At 43.0% G+C, this 21,784-nt stretch overlaps 1 protein-coding gene across 1 annotated transcript in view; it reads right to left on the bottom strand.

Annotated features, from left to right (window-relative positions):
• The window catches only part of LOC115470354 (E3 ubiquitin-protein ligase MARCH8-like), a 195,939-nt gene that overhangs the window by 131,495 nt on the left and 42,660 nt on the right, over positions 1–21,784 (bottom strand). The window contains exon 2 of the mRNA XM_030203437.1: positions 17,926–18,107. Within this exon, the coding sequence (XP_030059297.1) occupies positions 17,926–18,027 (102 nt within the window). The 5' untranslated portion in view covers positions 18,028–18,107. The remainder of the gene's footprint in view (positions 1–17,925; positions 18,108–21,784) is intronic.

Here is a 21,784-nt window from a genome sequence, read left to right as displayed (position 1 = left end):
CTAAGCGATCCCACGCCTTTTAAAATTCTGGAACAGTCCTCGACTCCACCACCTCCACCGGGAAGCCATTCCACGCCTCCACCACCCTTTCTGTGAAATACTACTTCCTTAGGTTACTCCTAAGCCTATTCCCTCTTAACTTTGTCATATGCCCCCTCATTCCAGAGCTCTCCTTCATTTGGAAAAGGCTCTCTTCCTGTACATAAATGCCCTTGAGATATTTAAACGTTTCTATCATGTCTCCTCTGTCCCTCCTCTCTTCCAGCGTATATATGTTGAGGTTCATAAGCCTGTCCCTATAATTTTTGCATTCAAGACCGCTTACTAATTTCATAGCCGCCCTCTGGACCAACTCCATCCTGTTTATATCTTTCCGTAGGTGCAGTCTCCAGAACTGCATGCAGTACTCCAAATGGGGCCTCACCAGAGACTTATATAACGGCACTATCACCTCCTTTTTCCTGCTGGTCATGCCTCTCTTTATGCACCCAAGCATCCTTCTGGCTTTGGCTGTCGCTTTTTCTACCTATTTGAAAGCTTTAAGGTCATCAGACACAATCAACCCCAAGTCCCGCTCTTCCTTCGCACACTGAAGCACTTCATCCCCTATACTGTACCTTTCCCTCTGATTTTTGCGACCCAAGTGCATGACCCTGCATTTTTTGGGGTGAAATTTGGCTGAGTGTGGGCAAAATTGCACATTATGCAAGCTCTTACTCTCAAGCCGGTGTGAAAGTCTGAGGCTTCAATCTAGCCATGACTTCTGCTAGATAGACAGTGCAGAAAAGGACAGAGGCAAGTTTCTATACAATATTAAATACATCCAAGAACGAAACCCACAATGAAGGACAGAAAAACAAATATTTGAGATACTTTTTAAATATAATACTATGGAATTTAATATAAAAAAATAAGTCAAGGAATTAAGCAAAAAGAACAAATTAATCATAATAAATAATTTAAAAATCCAACACTATCATATTTCGACTTCCACCTATGCCAGGGGTAAAATTAAATAAGTAATGCAGAGTGTATGTAAAACTGTCACTACTATTCCTAGGAGTTAAACACAGATCAACTTTTTTTTTTATAAGTCTGCAAGGGTATGTATAAGGGAGTTATCCCTAGGGAGAAGTATCTTTACTTTAAAAAAAAATGATTGCTTATTCGTTAAAGATAATTTCCCTGCCCAAAATTGATCTAGAAATATATACAGCACTGTCAAATTGCTGACCAGCATCTTGTACATTTATTTTGATTAATAAAAACCCCCACCAATTTATATCGGCTCTTTAATGAGTTTGAAAATAAACACCTAAATTTACAGTTTATAAACCCATAGGATAAAAAGCCTTAATCAAGAGGGTGTCTTGATAACAGGACCTTTGCAAATGCTAACAACTTGCAATGTAAAACGATTGTTAGGATGGAAATACTCTGCACAGTATTCAGCCCATGGTAGTCTGTGTTGTTTTTGTATTTTTAAAGGCTGACCAATGCTGGCCGAATTAGACCAGGACATTCAGTGCCAGCTCTTATCTGGGTATTGGCACTGAATATCAGAGTCTTTGGCAGTTATGCGGTACTGTTGATATTCAGTGCTGTACCGGGATAGCCAGCCATAATTAGGACAGTATTTTCTGCAGTCCAACTTGCCTGGTTAGTTATCTGGGCAGTGGCACTGAATATTAACAGAGCCTGGATAACTTCTGGGGTCTGCCGCTACCCCACCCCCAAGCAACTAAAGTACACTCAACTCAGGAACAAAGCACAAGGAGCTTTCAGAATAGGGGCATCAACTCAATACTTTATTGGTCAGACCATGTTTTGGCAAAGCTGCCTGCGTCAGGGGTCTTGCAATGGTCATGAATTCCCAAAAATGCAAGTACTTGAAAAAACAATGAAAATGGCGAAATCTCAAGATACTGATTGACGCCAAGGTAAACACGGGTACAACCAGTAACTTAAAATGCTACAAACTCAGGGGTCCGTTTAGTAAGCCACATAGGTGCGTACGTGCGTCAATTTTGAACTAGCGCCCAGCTACCATGTGACCACGGCAGTAATTTCATTTTCTACACATCCCAGAAAATTTCTGGCGCGCGGCACTAACCGGGTGGTAATCAGCATTGTACGCAAACTGACGATTACTGTCCAGTTAATGTGTGAGACTTTATCAATAGGTCAATGGGTGGCGGTAAGGTCTCAGGCCCAAAATGGACATGCGTCAATTTTTATTTTGCCGCATGTCTGTTTTCGGCTAAAAAAAAAGGCCTTTTTTTTTGCAGGTGCGCAGAAAAATAGACCTGCAACGCATCCAATACGTGCGTCTACACCAGCACAGGCCACATTTTGGCGCACCTTAGTAAAAGGACCCCCTCACAGAAGTAAAAACCACCAGAAACCAGCAGAGTAAATGGTATTCTTGAAGACTCCTTGTGCTTTTGTTTTGTCCTACTCTACCTCCAGACTTCTCCAGCACTAGCTGGATAGTGCTGCAGAAGTCTGCCTGGATATTCAATGACACTATTTGGGTAAATGATGCTGAAAATCCAGGTATGGTCCAATTACATAGATTTATCTGGGATGAAAAGACCCCTCTTTCTGAGTAATACACTCCAATCTCCACAGTTCTTCAAAGGACAACTCCAGAAGTAGAGGGAACCACATCTGCCTCAGCCAGAACAGAACGATGAGGATCACGGTTCCATCTCCTACCCGGTTAAGTCCCTTTGAATACTGATCCCATTATCTCTACCCAATTACTTTGTTAGTTTTCTTTTAATTAACTTTGTTAGAACATACTCTGGAGTCCATAGGCGCCCCGTATAAGAGGCTTGGGGAGGCTAAGCCTCCCCAGCCGTGACCTTTCCCGCCCATGCTGCATTGCCCCCCCCCCCCCCCCCCCACCAAACGTAGCCACTTTCCCTCCAGGCCCGAGGCCCGCTCATCCAGACCTGCCAAGTCCGGAGTCTCCCGCACTCACGAGTCTGGGCCGGCAAAGTGGGAAAGTCTCCTCTTCAGCGCGAGTCGCGCGATAAAACAAAAAAAAGAAGCAAGAGCGGGGCCATGGCAGCCTTCAAGCATGGGCTGTCTGCGCTGCAGCCGCTCCTCTCTCTGCCCCTGGAGGAGCAGGAAGGAAGTTGACATCGACTTCCTGCCTGCTCTGCTCCGGGGACAGAGAGGAGCGGCTGCAGTGCCGATAGCCCATGCTGAAAGCTGCTACGGTACAGCCCCGCGCTTGTTCCAGCAGCCAACTGTTGCTCCTGGGGTCTCCAAAACGGTTGAAGCTGCGTGTGGTGTCGGTCCTCCCAGCTGATTCCTGCACTTTGGGTGCGTGTAACGCGTGCTACCTTTTTTTTTTTTGTCTGGACTCGGGGCGCTGCTGCTGCTGAAGAGGAGAAGCAGCAGCAATGGCCAACAAATTAATACCGGGTGGAAGGGGGAGCGAGAGGCACTAGGCAGGTATAATGGAGAGAGTGGGAAGATGGGGAGAGAAGGAGGGGACATGGAGAAGGGCTGGAGTCCTGGAGAAAGGGAGAAGCTGCTTAAAAGGAGGAGAAAATGGGAGGGGGGGGTGAAAGAGGGAAGACACTGGAAGGGAGAGAGAAACTAACAGGAGGAGAAACATTGAAGGATGGGGAGAGAGAGGGGGGCATGATGAATGGAAAAGGGTAGAGAGAGAGACACTGGATGGAAAAGGGGATAGAGAGAGAGAGAGACACGATGGAAGGATTGGGAGAGAGGGGGGTAGATGTTGGATGGCAGGATCGGAGAGGGGGTAGACGAATGGAAGGACATGGAGAGAAAGAGGGAAGAGGAAGACAGAAGGATGGGGAGATAAAGAGAGAAAACGGATGGAAGGATGAGGAGAGGGGGGATAGATGGGACGGGAGAGAAGAGAAATCACTGGACTGGACATGTAGGGGAGGGCAGGGGAGAGAGGAGAATTGCTAGATATGGAAGGATGGAGGGGTCAGGGGAGAGAGGAGATTTGCTAGATGGATGGATGGAAGAACCGGGGAGAAAGGAGATTTGCTAGATATGGATGGAGGACAGGGGAGGGAGGAGAGTTGCTGGACACGGATGGATGGATGAATGGAGGGGAGGGGAGGGGAGTGAGGAGAAATGCTGAATATGGATGGAGGGGAAACTGCTGAATTTAAGGACTGGATTGAAACGCTTTGAGGGCAGATGCTGCAACTGGAGGAAGGATAGGGACAGGGTGCCACAGATGGTAGACAGAACGCATAAGGACACAGGAGGATGGTGGACATGGTGAGTGAAAGAATATCAAATGGAAAGAAGACACCATAAAACAGACGACACTGGGACCAAAGCGAATAGAAAAACTAAATGCTCAGAAAACAAAGGTAGAAAAAAGTATTTTATTCAGAATGTATTAATTGGAATATGTCAGCTTTGGAAATGTGCATCTGTGATATTTTGCACGTAAGTTTCAATTTCTCTAGTATTGCTGCATGCCAAGTCTGACTTCTTGAGGTAATTTTCCAATTCATAATTTTGCCTTCATATCTTTTGATTTCTAGTTCCTTTTGTCATATCTGTTGTCATGTGTTTTTCATGTGTGATCAAGGTGCAGTATTCTGCTAGCGTGTACTATTTGCAGCCCTTTTGGTTTTGGTTTTTTTCACTAGGTAGTGTATTGGTGTTTTAGAGCCTGGTGTAATTACAGTGCTGCTTTTCCACGCATAAGATTGTAGCTCGTCCTGTCCTTGGAATTAGTGCTGTTATGATTTGGTAAGTTTCTGAGTGTGTTTTTGCACAAGTTTGTGTATAGTGTTTTGCAGTGGAAAGATTGTGTGTTGGCCGTACTAAGGTGACATCAACACTTTAAATTCATTTTAGTTTGTCATAACTTCAGACATAGTTTTATAATATTTTGGAGGATCTGATGTTGAATTGTTAAAGGTATTAATTGTGACTATTTTACTTTTATTTATTTTTCCTGTGTGTTGTCGGACAATTATGGATGTAAGCCCCGCCCCCTGGTACCACCCATAACCCCGCCCCCTTTAGCCTCCCCAAACAGTTGGGCCACCGACCGCCTATGCTGGAGTCCACAGAATATCAGGAACCTAAGAAATACATTTGAGAACTTCAGAACTGGCTTTATTTTAACCCAATAGAAAAATGCAGAGCCTCTCCCACTGAAAACTATCCCCCTGAAATTCAACCTGTTTCTGGGCAGGTTTCCCTTTGGTTAGCCAGGGTCCAGTGATCAATGCACTCTGTCCAGTTTTCTATCTCCAGGCAAGGCTGTTCTCTCTTCTTTACAAGTTCCTTGTATATCACAATCACCCCCTCCTTACAGTCTGCAAATTGGGGCCCCTCTGGCATTCCCCGTGTATGAAAATTATTCTCTCTCGTACAGTGGCGTACCTAGGGTAGTTGACACCCAGGGCCGGTCATTTTTTAACACCCCCCCCCCCCAAATCCAGTACTAGGCATACCAAGAATACAAAACATTCAGGACCTATAGAGCGATTCTACCATACCATAAGCAGTAATTTGTACGAGTCACACAAGGAAAAGGAAAGCATCTTAAACACTACAGTGAGCACTAGAACATCAATTCACCTATTGTAAAACGAAAACAGACAGATTAGTACAGATCGTCGATCCTGCAGTCAATGCTAACTGAAAGCCATGTCATTTTCACAAACACAGATACACCCTAATCCACTGTAGAATAAGTAATCTATTTAGACAAAAATTAAACTGAACCCCCGATGCCAGACTCTGCATATAATGCAACACCACAGAAACAGAAACTGTCCCCTAGTACTGTGCAAAATATAAAGACAGCAGATGTAAATTTGAAAAACAAGTACCAATCACCACTTTACAAATTAACAAATAGAAATAAAACAAATACAGAAAATAAAATAATACCATTTTATTGGACTAATACATTTAGCTTCCAGAGGCCAAAATCTCCTTCCCCAGGTCAATACAGTATAGTGCTGTAACAGTCTGCTATCCTGACCTGAGGAAGGGGGTTTTGTTCTCTGAAAGTTAAGTCAAAATGTATTAAAATTAGTCCAATAAAAAGATTACCTTATTTACATGTTCTATTTATAAACATTTATTAACACAGCTACAATACTATATCCTAAAGCAAAATAATTAAAATATATATTTACAGTTTGTTGTCTCTGGTTTCTGCTTTCCTCATCTTCTTTTCACTGTCTTCATTCCATCCAGCATCTGTCTTCGCTCTCTCTCTCTGCCATCCAGTGTCTGCCCTCTCTAATGTCCCTTCCATCCAGTGTCTGCCCTCTCTCTCTGCCCCTTCCATCCACTGTCTGCCCTCTCTCTCCCTTCCATCCACATCTGCCCTCTATTTCTGCCCCTTCCATCCACCATCTGCCCCAGTCTGCCATCTTTCTCTCCTCCTTCCATCAACATTTGCCCTCTCTCTCTCCCTTCCATCCACATCTGCCCTTTCTCTCTGCCCCTTCAATCCGTCTGCCCTCCCTCTCCCATCCATCCAAGGTCTGCCCTCCCTCACGCTCCCCACTTCCATCCAGGGTCTGTCCCCTCTCTCTCTGCCCCCTCTTTTCAGCCCCCTTATTCCACCTGCCCCTAGTTCCAGCCCCAGTCCACATCTCCCACCTGCCCCACTATTCCACCAGTCCCCAGCCCTTTTCTCCCATCAGTCCCGAGCTTCAGCCCCAGCCAGTTCTCCCTGTCCCCTTTAAAGCCCCCAGTTTCAGCCCCCAGTTCCAGTACTAGCCCCCTTATCCCAAATACCCTTCTTTTCAGCCCCCAGTTCCAGCCCCCTTCATCCATCACATGCCTTGCATCCCCCCTTTTCAGCCCCAGACCCATTCTCCCACCTGCCCCAGGCATGGACCCATTTTCCCTCCTGCCCCCTTGTCAGACCCCAGTTCCAGCTTTAGACCCCTTCTCCCATCTGAGCACTCCCTCCCCAATCCCCTTATCCCCTCTGAGCTCCCCCACCCTCCCCAATCCCCTTCTCCCCTATGACCACCCCCACCCTCCCCAATCCCCTTCTTCCCATGACCACCCCCACCCTCCCCAATCCCCTTCTTCCCTCTGAGCACTCTCACCCTCCCCAATCCCCTTCTCCCCTCTGAGCACCCTCACCAATCCCCTTCTCCCCTATGAGCACCCCCACCCTCCCCAATCCCCTTCTCCCCTCTGAGCACCCTCACCCTCCCCAATCCCCTTCTCCCCTCTGAGCACCCTCACCCTCCCCAATCCCCTTCTCCCCTCTGAGCCCCCCTCTCCCATCTGAGCCCCCCCTCCGGTCGAGAGCCTTGAGCCCTCTTCACCCTAAAGCCACCACCCTGCTTTTTTAAAAAAAATCCGTGCAGCGATCGCCGATGCAGGCAGCGCCTCGCGTCTGCCCCTGCATGAACTGAAAAGAGAAAATCGCTTCGCTGGCGTCGGGCCTTCCCTCGCTTGTTGTCCCGCCCTCGAGGAAATAGGAAGTTACCTCAAAAGAGGGCGGGACAACAAGCGAGGGAAGGCCCGACGCCAGCGAATGTAGTTGCAAAAAACCTCAGAAAGGTGGTATATCAAGTCCCATTTCCCTTCCCCCTCATATACACATATATTCAGCTGTATACTTTTATAAAAACCCTTTTCCATATTAAAAAAAAGCTTTAGATATGGAATATCCTTTATCAAATGTATCCCTCCCCCCATGTGTCTGCATGTTTACTTTGTACACATATAATGCTGTTTGACAAGCTTACAGCCCTACAAAATTAATCCTTAATTAGCAGGCCCACTGTTTTAAATCTCTGGGTCTATTCTTTAGTTGTCCATGATTGCATATTACATTCATCCCTATAGCAACTACATGGGTTTCTGATAGGGATTAGCGAAGACATACCAGGTTTATTTAGCATGGAAGAGTAGCCTAATAGTTAATGCAGTGGCCTGGGAACCAGGTTCAATTCCCACTGAAGCTCCTTCTAACTCTGGGCAAGTCACTTAACCCTCCATTATGCCAGGTACAAAATAAACCTGTATATAATATGTAAACTGCTTTGATTGTAACCACAGAAATGTGGTATATCAAATCCCATCCCCTTTCCCTATTCACAATGGTGAGAATAGCTAAATAAGAGGTATTTCCCAAAAAGAAGAAAAAAAAATATTGAATCCAATGATCTTCTTTTAGCTGCCCACTGGATTACATTAAAGTGGACTGCTGGTATGTTTTTCTTTAAATTATTTCATTAATTAATAATGAATACAAGCTGTTCAAAATTGTATAATCATGTCAGCTACTTATTCAGCTTAAACTTATTCAGCTTGAACTTCCTCTTTTACAGTACAAAGTCAGCAAAAAGCAGAAGTGAGAATTGTGTATTTCTCATGAGTGACTTCCAGTCAACCTGAGGTACTTTTGTTATTTACTTCATTTCCCTCGTTTACAGAAGTCTTCAGTGTACACAGTTTTCTGTACAGTCATTAAGAAATGATGATGCTTTAGAAAGCACTAGTATACTCAGCAGTATGGTTGCATTGTTCAATTGTCAGTGCAAGCACCAATGTCCGTTCAGAACTCAAAGATGCTGGCACTTAACATTCAGCCCAGTCAGGAGGAGGTTAAGGTCCCCTTTTCTCCTAATTTAGCTTGGGGTTGCTATAGGAGAGTGGAGCAGGGGCCGGGGCCAACTGCTTGCAGCAGGGAAAAAAAAGTGGGGAGGGGATGTCATGGAGCTAGCAACTCTCCCTACCATTGCTCAAGTTCAACCTCGCTTACCTCATCCCTACAGTGTAGATTCTTTGCAGCACTGGGGACAGGAAGATTTGTGAAGGTCAGAGGAAAAAGAAGTGGTACAAAATGCAGATAAATCCAGGCCAAAACCTTGGCGCAACACATAAGCAACAATGGAATGGTTCAGCAAAACGTGAAGCTCCTTGAATGGCCTAATCAAAAGGAACACCTGACATCAAAAGAAAGCTGTGATAAGACTTGAAGACAGCAGTCCACAGACGATCCCCAGCTGATTTGAAAGTTCTTGAACTATTCTGCCATGAAGAACAGGCAGAAAATGCATCAATCTGCTGAGCAATGTTGGTAGACACTTATCCTAAATGACTCATTGCTGTTGTGCTGCAGAAGAGGCTTCTGCCAAGTACTGAGTCAAGAGGTATAAAGACTTAAGTAATGTAGACATTTTGGTTTCTTAATCTTAACCACTTTTTGAGTATTTTTATAATTGTCCTTTCACATTTAGTATGTTGCATAGATCAGCAGAACAAATTCCTATTTTTATGCATTTGAATTATATTTTTTAGACAACATAATGTAAAGACTTTTGGAAAGCACTGTATCTGGAAAACACCGCTGGTGCTAATAGAGGAGATAGAGATGGATAGCTTCTGAGCTATGTCTTTGTCTGAAGTACATAATATTATCAGGCCATTTCCCTAAAGGCAATATATCAAACAAACATAAGGATCCAAGCCCAGACAGCTATCCTTTACATGTATATAAGAAATTTCAGAGGAAGTTGCCTTGGTGCTGCAGATGGTTTGCAACCCACAAAAGCAGCTAATTTGATGAATGCTATGACTGTGGTCATTGCAAGAATGGAAGAGATGTTAAAATCCTATATTTTAAATGTATTTAATTTCTTTATATATGCCTGTAAGCCTGAGAGCTATTGAAGCAATGTACATTCAGATACAGCAAGTATTTTTCCACCCCTGGAGGGCTCACAATCTGAGGCCCTAATGATCAAATTCCCTGCACTGTTCTGAACAGCGCTGAAAATTAGCACCAGAACAGCACAGGGAATTAAAAGCCCTGATGATCAAAGTAATAGCATGCAAATTTATGCGCACTATTAGTTTTGACAGTCTTCCTGCAGGAGTTGTTTGACAGGTTCAGGCTGTCAAAAACAAAACACTGGACCTGTCAAACATAGGGACTGGAGGCCTTCCATCCCACCCCAGACATAAGGGGCTAGAGGTCCGGTGGACCTCCAGCCCCCACAACCCTCCCCCAACAGAAGCCTCCACAAACTCCCCCCCCGGCAGAGAGGGTCAGCCCCCCCCCATAGTGGTCTAGTGCCCCTGAACCTACCCCCGTACCTCAACGAGACGGAGAAGGGACTCCCTCCTCCTTCCAGCGCCACCTCCAAAATGGCGGCGCCCTGCCCAGTGCATCCTGAGATGTACTGGGTGGGGCTTCCCTACCATATAAGAGAGTTTTGTGGGGATTGTGGGGGGAAGGGGGGCTTTTTGGCCCAGAATGGGATGGAGAGGCCTGCTAGCACGCAGATGCATGCTAGACAGGGCTCCCCATTCCTCCCCAATGCTCTGCAAATCCTAACGCCAGTTCCGACACAGCAGCAGCGCCTTTTTTGGCACGCTGAAAGCTGAGCATTGGGGAGGACTATGTAATGCCCTGTTTAGCATGCACTTGCATGTTACTTGTGGTCAGAGCTGGTGAGCTCATTGTTTCACATGCTCGCCGGCTCTGATCATGGGGTGAGCGCAAACACAGGTACTAGTATGGCGCTAATAGCTTCTAGCGCCCATGTTTGCTTCTGATCATTGGGGCCTAAGTTTGTATCTGAGGCAATGGAGGGTTAGGTGACTTGCCCAAGACCACAAGGAGCTGCAGTGGGCTTTGAACCAGATACCCCTGGTTGCCAGCTTGCTGCTCTAACCATTAGGCTACTCCTCCACTTCTACTGTCCTATATCATTAATTTCATTAATAAATAGAAAAATTATTGTTAAGATTTAAATAGTCATAACTCAGTTGGAAATGTTTTTGCTCTGTCTGGTGGATCCAGATCACATCAGGTGCTCTTCCATAAACACATGTAGGCTGTTTAACATAATACACATAGCAGGGAAAGGAAAGCCAACAAAGCATTTTTGTTTAATGTCATTAAAAAAACTGGGCCTTCCTCTAAATCTGTAGCTTGGATTACAGCAATCGACACCACTGCCACTTTTTCTACATCTAACAAAACCAGAGAAAGCTGTCTCCTAGTGCTACCAGTTTCTACTATGACAATAAAGCCTCTGACACAGGTAAGAGACCAGGGGCTTCTGGGTGCCAGCAGAGTATAAAAACAGGCGTTTTTTTTACTAAAATTGTGTTAGAATTGAATTTTATATGTGTTAACCACAAAAATGAACATGCAATAAGTGCAAAACCTGTGCGATAAATGCACGGGGTATGCCTTTCATTGGCCCTGTATTTACCACACATGGAAGAAAGTTAATGCACAAGCATCTTGCTACGTGCTTGGGCCAATACTGTGGGCCCTCTGTGCTTTAGGCCTGAACATGTAATGTGGTACCCATGAGTTAACTTTCAACAGCGGAGCTACCCAGGATGGCTCCACCCTTCCCAGCCCCCATGAGCATTCCCAGATCAGCTCTCCCTCCTGATTTCCCAACCCCCTGATCAGACACCCCTTCTGATCCTTCCCTCACTCCCTCCTGGGTCATTCCATGCCAAGTGGTCTAAACCTTCCCACCATCATGTCTCCAATTTTGTTCAAATTTTATCTGTTGCGTGAGTCAGGAGTTAAACGAAGTTTCCCAAAATTTGAGGTCTCTTAACTGCAATAGCTGCAGATCTAGACCCTCTTTTCTGAAAGGTTGTCAGTCCATGAGCGCGCAACATTTACCAAAATGCCATTTTGGGGGTCTAATAAAATCCAAACCCTGTACAGTTTTTGATGCTAATTCTGATGAAATACATTTTAACATTATGGATGCAAAATCCAGTCAAACAAGTTGACTCAAAGAGGCATATTTTCAAAGCACTTTGGGAGGCTAAGTTCCATAGGTTTCTATGGAACTTTGGGAGGCTAAGAGGCATATTTTCAAAGCACTTTGGGAGGCTAAGTTCCATAGGTTTCTATGGAACTTTGGGAGGCTAAGTGCTTTGAAAATGAGCCTCTAAGTGCTTTGAAAATGAGCCTGAAAGTGTGCATCAAAATTGGTCATTAGGGATTTCTTTCCAGGTTTCACCTTAGTTTCTTCACTCCTTTAGTTACTCTCTGCCATTTGGGTAGTTCTCAAGGCTGAAATGGAGTATGCTTGGGGAAGTCATCTGATATATAAATAAAGCCTGCACTGCAGATGGCCCACCAGGCTTTCACTACCTCTGTTACTTTGGTTGATACCCCCTAGAGTGGAGGAGTGGCCTAGTGGTTAGGGTGGTGGACTTTGGTCCTGAGGAACTGAGTTCGATTCCCGGCCCAGGCAGCTCCTTGTGACTTTGGGCAAGTCACTTAACCCTCCATTGCCTGCCGCATTGAGCCTGCCATGAGTGGGAAAAAGTGTGGGGTACAAATAAAAAAAAAGACTAATAGTGAAGACTATTCCAAAAGGGAAAGTCCAGAACGATTTTACTTTCTCAGTTCTCAGGTGCTTCATCAGCTCCTGGAATTCATGCCACGTTTTCAGCAGTCAGTTCAATTTTGTTTCCATTCTAGGAGAAGGAACCCAAAGCTCTGGACTTTTGACAGTATTTTCTCTTTAATGTAGTACTTACGGTAGCAGGTTATCATGGTTGCGGAGGGGGGGGGAAGCTCAAGAGACTTTTAAGCTCACTCAGTTTTTATAGCACAGTCCTCATCTGGCTCACCACCTGCCATAAGTACTGCTTTGCTCAACTTTTCTATTGTTGCCATACAATCTGAAAACTCAAGGGTTCCAGATCAGATGGCTAAAGTAGTCGAAAAAGTTAAAACAGATTTTTCTACACAGAAGAACTTGAAAAATGATACTGTTAATGATCTGCAGGAGTTTAAAAATGTGGCGGCACGTGATAAATTGGCAATACATAGAAGATTGGAACAAATACAAAATGTTAATAGAATTGAATTTCCAAGGGGGGGATTCCAATCAAAAATAAGAGAAAAATTATGGAGATCAGTATGCCATTGACGAGTGTGTCATTGTATAGTTAGTTATTATACGGAAATGCATTGTTATGTTGTTGCCATAAGATGTTTGTATCTGGCTCCATACATCAATAAAAAAGTTTACAAAAAAAAAAAAAAAAGAATTGAATTTCCAGGTTTGCAGAGCCAGCTAACACATAGCTGGTTAAGTGCAATATTCAGGACTTAACTGGCTATGGGATACCGCATAAAGAGACAGGGCTGCATAAGAGTCGGTCCTATCTATGCAGTTAACCAACCGAATTCTGACTCTTCCCCCAGAATGCCCCAAATAGCCAGGTTTTTGGCGTTTGGCACTAACCATTACGTGTTACTGAAAATGACCAGTTACCCCCCAAGCAGGCAATTCAACCCGGCCAGGAGCCCATTCTGGCTGGTTAAATTGTGTTGAATATTGACCCCTTATTTTTAGTTGAGACACAGCTGATCTATGTGGTTTATCAGCCTTGAAATTGGAGCAAACCAAAAAAAAAAAAGGAGAATTCTGCCAGCTAACTACTTTGAAACTGATGTGTACACTTGAATGTTAATTCTAGTTCTGCAAACATTGCAGCTGTTCATCATCAGAAAGTGAAAGTCAGTTTTAATAGAAGTTGAAATTTCCATAATTTAGGGGAGTTTTTCAGAGCACAGCACTTTTGGCTGACCCCACTAATTGCTCAAGTAGCTGTTCTGGAATGGCTCGGCAGAGATTTAGAATGCCATGAACTAAGGCACAGAACGAGAGAAAACCTTTCATAAACCAGTCCAAACGACTCCTAGCATTCACTGGCCTCACAATTTACAGAATTAACTTCTGCCATGGATATACAGCACCATATTCAAACATTTGTAAGGCTTCACCTTTCCTGCAATCCCACTGGTGTAAAATAACTCGATTGCCAGGTCTTTCAGACTGGTAAGTTGTCAGGTTCTCTCTCACCATCCTGGTCTCCTGACTGCAGGGTGCCACAGGGCTCGCTGCTAGGCTCCAATCCTGGTCAATGGTATGATGACTCCGTTAAGTGAAAGACTGGACACAGTGGGGTTCTGCACTTTCATTTATGCGATGTCACAATCTATATCCCTTTCAAGGCTGGTCTTCCAGAAACTGTCCCTAAGATTAGGCTTGGTCTAGATTTGTTGGATCTTGGGCTTCCGAATTTAAATTTAAGTTAAATAGAGGTAAGACTAAATTTCTTGTGGTACCAACCCCCTCGACCATACCGTATATAATAATGTTACTATTGACATGCGTCCTACCCCCTAAACACTATGCTTAAGGTAGTGGGTGTATTAATTGGCAGGTAACCTCATGTTCGAGCCTCAGGTTTCCTCAGTAGTGAAAAAATCTTTCAGGTCTCTTTGGAAGCTAAGGACAATCAGATCACACTTCTTGCCTGATATCTTTAGACTGCTAGTTCAATCTCTGGTTTTAACTCAATTAGATTACTGCAACTCCATCAATGCTGGATGCAAGGAGGGTGTCCTAACATGGCTGCAAACGGCCCAAAAATACAGCAGCTAGGCTTGTCCTCGAGGTATCCTGTTTTGATAGAGCCATCCATTATTATGCAAGCTGCACTAGCTGCCCATTAAAGCCAGGATTATTTTTTAAATTACGTGTTTTTGTCTTTAAGATATTATATGGCATGACACTGGATTACATGCAGCCCTTAATAACTATTCCCCTAACCAATATAACCTCTGGTTCTAAGGACTACCTTAGATTTCATCTTCCAGATTGCAAGAGAGTGCGTTATAAGTCGGTTCACCCCGAAGACTACAGATACCAAGGTGCTAAGTGGTGGAAGTCACTGCCAATGGCAATCAAGGGTCAGACTTATTGCTTGCTATTTTGCAAAAAACTGAAAAATTTCCTCTTTGAGAGGTTTCTACCCACTGTTGCAGTGCGCTAGATTGTAACTGGCCATCAACAGTTTATTATTGAGTTCTTATTTGTATATCTTTGTTGTGCTAATCTGCTCTTACTTGATATTTTATTTATGGTATTATAAACTTTGCCTGTTTTATTTATTGTAAGCCACATTGAACTCAAATGTGTTCAGGATAATGTGGGGTATAAATGTCAAAATAAATAAATAACATTTAACAATTAATCTGTTCACCTGCAAAAACATGTATCCTACCAGTGAGGATTCTAACATTAGACAGCCCAGTGCTATTACTGCTGATATGTGGAGGGTAATTCTCTAACAGTATGCCAACGTGGTACCTACTTTCATTTACAGAATACTAGTGATTTACACCAGTCATACAGATGATACAACTGTTTGTTCCTAAATGCCAAAGATACACATGTAGCCTGTAGGATTCTGTAAACTACATGAATGTAAGTCCTGCCCATTCTTCGCTTATGTGTATATTTAGCTGTAAGAAACATGTAGGCAGATGAAGACCATATAGGGAGGGGTGGGGGAATGGAGCCAAGATGCCAGCATATCTAAAGCTGTAAGATTCTCTTTGTTGTGATTTTCCTATCTGGTTATGCCTCATAGGATGAGAAAGGGGACCGATAAGGCTGCTCTCCTGCAGCTTAAATGGTTCTCCTAGGACAGCAAAGAATAGATCGCTTGACAGCTGGACTATCGACAGAACGATCAGGGAAGGACACCCGGTTTGTGGAAACAAGCGAGGGAACACTCTTTCTCTTGGGCTGGAGACATCACTGTTGCTCCAGACGCCACATGTACCACTGTGCCTGGCAACTGCCTTGGTTTCCAATGGCAGAACTCACATTGCCAAAGTGACAGTGAGTTAGACTGAAGGATTCCTATCCAGCGCTGGAGGGTATGAAAGCACGGAGATCATAAGTACATAAGAACATAAGTAATGCCACACTGGGAAAAGACCAAGGGTCCATCAAGTCCAGCATCCTGTCCACGACAGTGGCCAATCCAGGCCAAGGGCACCTGGCAAGATTCCCAAACGTACAAACATTCTATACATGTTATTCCTGGAATTGTGGATTTTCCCAAGTCCATTAATAGTGGTTATGGACTTGTTCTTTAGGAAACTGTCTAACCCTTTTTAAACTCTGCCAAGCTAACTGCCTTCACCACGTTCTCCGGCAAACGAATTCCAGAGTTAATTATGCAATCGCTGAAGGTTCAGAGGGCGGTTACTTTGAATGCGATCTAGGACACTTTGCAGCAGCTTCAAGGCACGGTATCCAAGTCTACTGCTGAGGTAAGGTTTGTTAAAGTCGATCAGATGGCTAAAATAGTGAAGAGTTAAAACAGATTTTTCTACACTGAAGAACTTGATAAATGATACTGTTAAAGATCTGCAGGATTTTAAAAGTGTGGTGGCACGTGATAAATTGAGAGTACATAGAAGACTGGAACAAATAGAAAATTTTAATAGAAGGCTTAACTTGCAGATCTTGAATTTCCCAAAACCCCCTAGGTGTTATGCTATTGGAACTTTTAAGAAATATCTGGTTGAGATATTAGGTTTTCCTCAGATAATATTCCTCCTAAAAATAAGATTACTTACCATTGTGTCAAAGAAAAATTTAGGGGAAGCTAGATGTGAATGTAGCTCAGAAAGCCTCATTGGATCATAGAAATATATCTGCAATTCTAAAAGAATCTACTATGGACATGATTCAAAGGGCAACTTATTAGTGTCATATGTTTTCGAGCAAGATCTAAATACAACTCAGATTTATTTCAGACATTCCTAGGAAAAATACTTTGGTCCAAAACTTAGGATGTTTCCCCAATATAACCAAAATAACCCAAGACAGGAGAAAAACTTCTTGGTGATGAGGAAGGAGGTGAAAAGATCTAAGAGCTACTTTTCTCCTGTCCTACCCTTGTAAATGCGTTGTGCAACTTAGAGGGATAAAATATGTATTTTTTTCTTCCTCAGCAGCTGCGTTCATTCCTAGATATGAAGATCATCTAAAGTTCAACATTGTGTTTTATATCTGAGAATGACGATAGTCTTCCTGTTAATGCCTTATTATTAGATTTGTTTTTAACTTTTTATTTCTCTTAATATCTAGGTTCCCCCCCCCCCCCCATTAAGCCTCCCCACACATACACACACATAATGGTGGTCTAAGGAAGAATTGTTGTTATCTCTGTGTATATTTTTATATTTTCTTCAGAAATGTTACTTTCTGTGTTTCTTGTTCAAGAGTTAATCTTGTAAATTATACTGAAATGAATAAATAATTTAAAAAATAGTTACAGCCTATCCAGTCTGCCCATCCATGCCATCTACTCTCCCTATCAACCATTAGAGATTCTGTGTACTTTTCCCCAAGCTCTTGAATTCTGATATGTTTCGCATCCTCCACTTTCACCAGGAGGCTGCACACACGTGTATATGCCCTTATTCTGATCTTGACGGACAACAGAGAAAGCACTACTGAAACGGATGGTGGAACTACTTTTTGGGGATAATTCTTGATAAAGCCGTTGGGCGAAACATGACGCCATGTTGAATAAAATTCCCCTTTGAAAACATCTCTTCACAATAAGATAAGTGATCTGGATAATGTTACTCTTAACCAGCTAAATATGATATTGAATTAGAAACATAGAAATATTGAAGAAATTCAGCTTATTTTTGAGACATTGAAAGTTAAAAAATAGACCAGTGACGATAGGAGAGTGGCAGCCGAGAAAATACACAGCTCCACTACTCCGTTTGATTGAGGTCTTCGAAAAAATAAAAAATATATAAAATAAAAATCTGGCAGCACATAGGCAACATACTAGCTACTATTCAGTGCTTACTTTTAGCCTATGTTGTACATCGGAGCGGAACCTTTTTTTGAGGTATTATTGTGATCTGTGGCACATAAATGCTAGCACCCACTTTTTACAGAATTTCCCCCTTAATGTATTTGGTAAGATTCCAGAAAGTGTGGCTGAAAACATCAGCAATATTGGTGCTCCTTCTTAGCACCAGTGGAGTGCCAGTTTCTATGTTTACCGTACTATTACATATGAAGAGATTCTTACCTGCTCTTCTCTCTCCTTCTCTTTGGTCTTGTTCCTGGTGAGCCTACAGGCACGGATATCCCGATCCGGAACAATGGAGGTTTGATACAATGGCAGGTTCATCACCCTCTCCTGTTGATTCGTCTCACTTAAAGCCAGGGTTCCTCAGAGGGCCCATTCTGTACCATTGCCAAGACCCCAAGCTAAAGAAGAAAAGAAAACAAATCAAATCTATCCTTATTACTTTTTATTTCCCCACTCTTTATACAAATTTTTCACAGAACAAACAATTCATATTACAAATAGGAGAAATAGAGAATCCTCCCATAAATACCAAAGAAATAAACTTTACAAACATACATTTAGAAGCGCTCAATTGAGAGATTCAAAACTTCAAAAAGACCTCATTTTGTATTATGTGTAAGCACAGTATACCTTATATAGCATTTCTAGGCAGACATGGGGGCTCGTTTTCAAAGCACTTAGACTTACAAAGTTCCATTGGTTACTATGGAACTTTGTAAGTCTAAGTGTTTTGAAAATAACGCCTCATGGTCAATTATATATTTCTTTACGAAGCTAGCACATGGTAGTTACAAGTAGGGCTAGACAGCTGTTGGTCACTTCAAGAGATCTGTGCCTGCCTCATCTTCCTCTCTGCTGCTTTTCTATCAGCACTAAAGGAAAGAAGATGATGATATAAATTAAGCTATATAATGTATCAAGGTAACCTTTTGAAAAAAATTGTGTAGAGAACCTTTATTTGCTATTTTTTCCGGACAAGCTTCAGGTGGTACCAACATTCCTTCCCTAAGGTGGTATCACCATTTCATATAAATCAGTCGGTAATTCTTACATTCTTGGGGATCATTTCGGTTCCGCAGAGTAGCAGGCGGCTCCATTCTTCAGATCTCAGGAAGGTGTTTGAACGTCACCTGCAGGTTTCTCAGGAATTTCAGCATAGGCTTTTTGTCCCCCTTGGGGCTGGTGGGGGGGGGGGGGCTCACAAAGGTGGGGAGACCTCTAAAGTTACTATTGCTATGTGGATTAAGGAGGCAATTGTATCTGCCTATGTTTTCCACGGCAAGGCAGTTCTGACCTTCTTGAAGGCTCATTCCACCAGAGTCCAGACTTTGTCTTGGGCTGAGCACTCACCCATCATGCCTCTCAACATTTATAAGGCAGTGGTTTGGTCTTTGCATTCTTTTGCAAATCACTACCACTTGGGCAAGCTGGAACTCATCTAGGTACCAGAAATATTCAGTTTCAGGGCCCAGATAGCACCAGGCAGATAGGACCGTATTAAACGTGGTCTTCTCTTTACTTGGATAGCTAACTAGCCTATGTTTATGATCCCTATTGGTCTAGTGGAGAAAAGGCAGAAGTGATCCCCACTCGTTCCTACCCATCACGGCTCCCACTTCAAAATGGCTGCTATGACCTCTAGCAGCAGCCTTGTGGCACTACTGAAGTACTGCGAGACTACCACTTGAGATAGTGACAGCCATTCTGACGTGGGAGCCTTGATGGGCAGGAGTGAATGGGCATCATTCCTGCACTTTCTCCATTAGACTACCAGAAATTGTAAAGGTAGACCGGGGGGGGGGGGGGGGGGGGGGGGGGAGGGTTCTCAGGAGACCATAGCATAATTTAAACACACAAGTGGGCTACATCATCTGGCGACGTCAACATAGACCCATTCTCTCAGAGCTCAGAAAACCCATGCAGAATACCGCTCACACAGCCTCTACCTTCAGGAGTCCCTCCAATCTACTGCAGAGCTTAGGAGTCAACCCCCTGGGAAGACGGGTGGATATGTCTCACATATCCTTCTGTCTACAAGAATTTTCATTACAGGTAAGCCACTGTGTTTTCTTCATCAACAAGCAGCAGTCACACAACTAAGGAACTGCTTTATTAAAAGGCACTAGAACCCAGGCTTAATGTGTAGTAATGTGGGATTTTACCACACACTAAACCCAGATTTAATGCAGCACCAGTTAGTGAGCATTAAGTTGAATGCTACCCATTCTCTGCCCTGACACACCCCCTCCCAAATATTTTAATTTGCTTTTTTTGCCAATCGCTTTGAAAGCTTTTTCAAGACTGCTTATTTTCAGTGCCTATTAGTACATTTACCATTGGATGGTTTCGCAATCCAGAGTAAATAGAAAGACTCCTGAGGCAGGCCTATGGCCGAAACACAGTGCTGTGTTGAGTCTATCAATAAATACTGTTTCATTGAGAATTTGAAGTCTCCTTGATTTGTCCCTGGAATGCCTGGTCTACTTCCCACTGTTCTTTTTTCCTTTTGAACTCGCGTCTAAATTTACTTACATAAATTCCAATTAAATCCAATTACTACCAATAATTGCTTGTTAACAAGCCACTTATTGCACTAATTAGCTCATTATTCAATCAAATTGCACACGCAAACTTGCACTTTAACAACTTTATTCTGGGGTAGGTTGCTAACACAAGACACCCAGTTATAGAATTGCTTAATTAATATGCAACATGTGAGGATCTTTCCTCTGCATACAACACTGGAAAAAGTTTTCCATTTACCATATGCAGTATTCACGATTTTCAATCTGTTAAAATCAGCAAATCAATATTTGCAGAACAATGTCCCCCTCACACTCAGCCCATGGCAGTCAGCATTTTGTTAAAATGCTGGGTTGCCACAGATTGTTTAGGTTCAGATATTTAGTGCTGGGCCACCAGCAATTATGAATAATATAGTGTGATTGCCATGTTAGACCACTTAAAGGTTAATAGATATAAAACAAACAAACAAACAAATAAAAAAAAGATGATACCTGTTTTACTGGACTACCTCAATTCTATGCTATCCTGCCCACACTTTCAACCTTAATTTAACAGGATTCTCTTCTTTAGACACAAGAAGGGAGTGCAATCTCCATGTAAATTCTATATCCAGCCTGTTCCCTGAGGTACTAAAGCAAAACAGCCCTTTTAATAAATGCCATTAAGCCCTTAAAGCACACATTGAAGCATTTTGCAGTAATCTGCTTGTTTGCACACGCTAACCAGTTTGTTACTGATTTTTTAAAATATATTTTTGAGAGGGGTTGTGGCATGGGTGGAGAGTGGGTATGGAAGATTTAACTAGCCAGTATGTTATTAATGAATGTGCACAAACTGGCTAACAAAGACTTAACCCAGGTAAGTGTTCTGGCATTAACTTCTAGCAGGTACCATGTGCTAATGACATTACACAGAACCCGAATTAAACAAAATTTGAAAATGCCCTAAATGCGCAACAAATCCAGTGTTACACTGCATTAACTCCAAATCGTAATGTGAGGTTCTCTTTGTAATATCCAGAGGTGACCAGACTGAGCCACAGTTGCCCAGGCTAGGTACTCTTCCTGGCAGTGCAAAGCATACTCTACCAAGACATCACAGAGGTCCACCTTATGCATTTTCCCCTGCACTGGATCAGATAATTCAGTGCTGACATATAATATACAGAGCAGGAAATTCTTTATTTGACATTTACTTCTGCTAGCTGCCAATGTTAACATTGTTATAAAAAAGCACATATAAATATGTAAATCAAATTAAACATGAGTTCTGACCAATACTGTTTCTTCAGGATGCGAGTGCTAGTTTTAGAGCATTTTCAGCCATAGCTATAGGAGCAGGGTATGCTACAGGATACACCTAGAGTAAAGACAGGACTAATTCTGAAAAAAGGTCCACAGAGATCTAAATTCCAATAAAAACAAGAGATGCCTGTATGGTAGAGAATGGGTTGTCCCTATTATCTGACCCCATAAAAGGAATTCTGTGGGTGCTCCGTGGATGGCCCACTGCAAGCTAAACTACAAAAGGATCATTAGGGTCTACAGAT

Source organism: Microcaecilia unicolor, chromosome 5 (assembly GCF_901765095.1).
Source record: "Microcaecilia unicolor chromosome 5, aMicUni1.1, whole genome shotgun sequence".
Taxonomy (NCBI): domain Eukaryota; kingdom Metazoa; phylum Chordata; class Amphibia; order Gymnophiona; family Siphonopidae; genus Microcaecilia; species Microcaecilia unicolor.
This window is presented reverse-complemented; position numbering and strand designations above follow the sequence as displayed.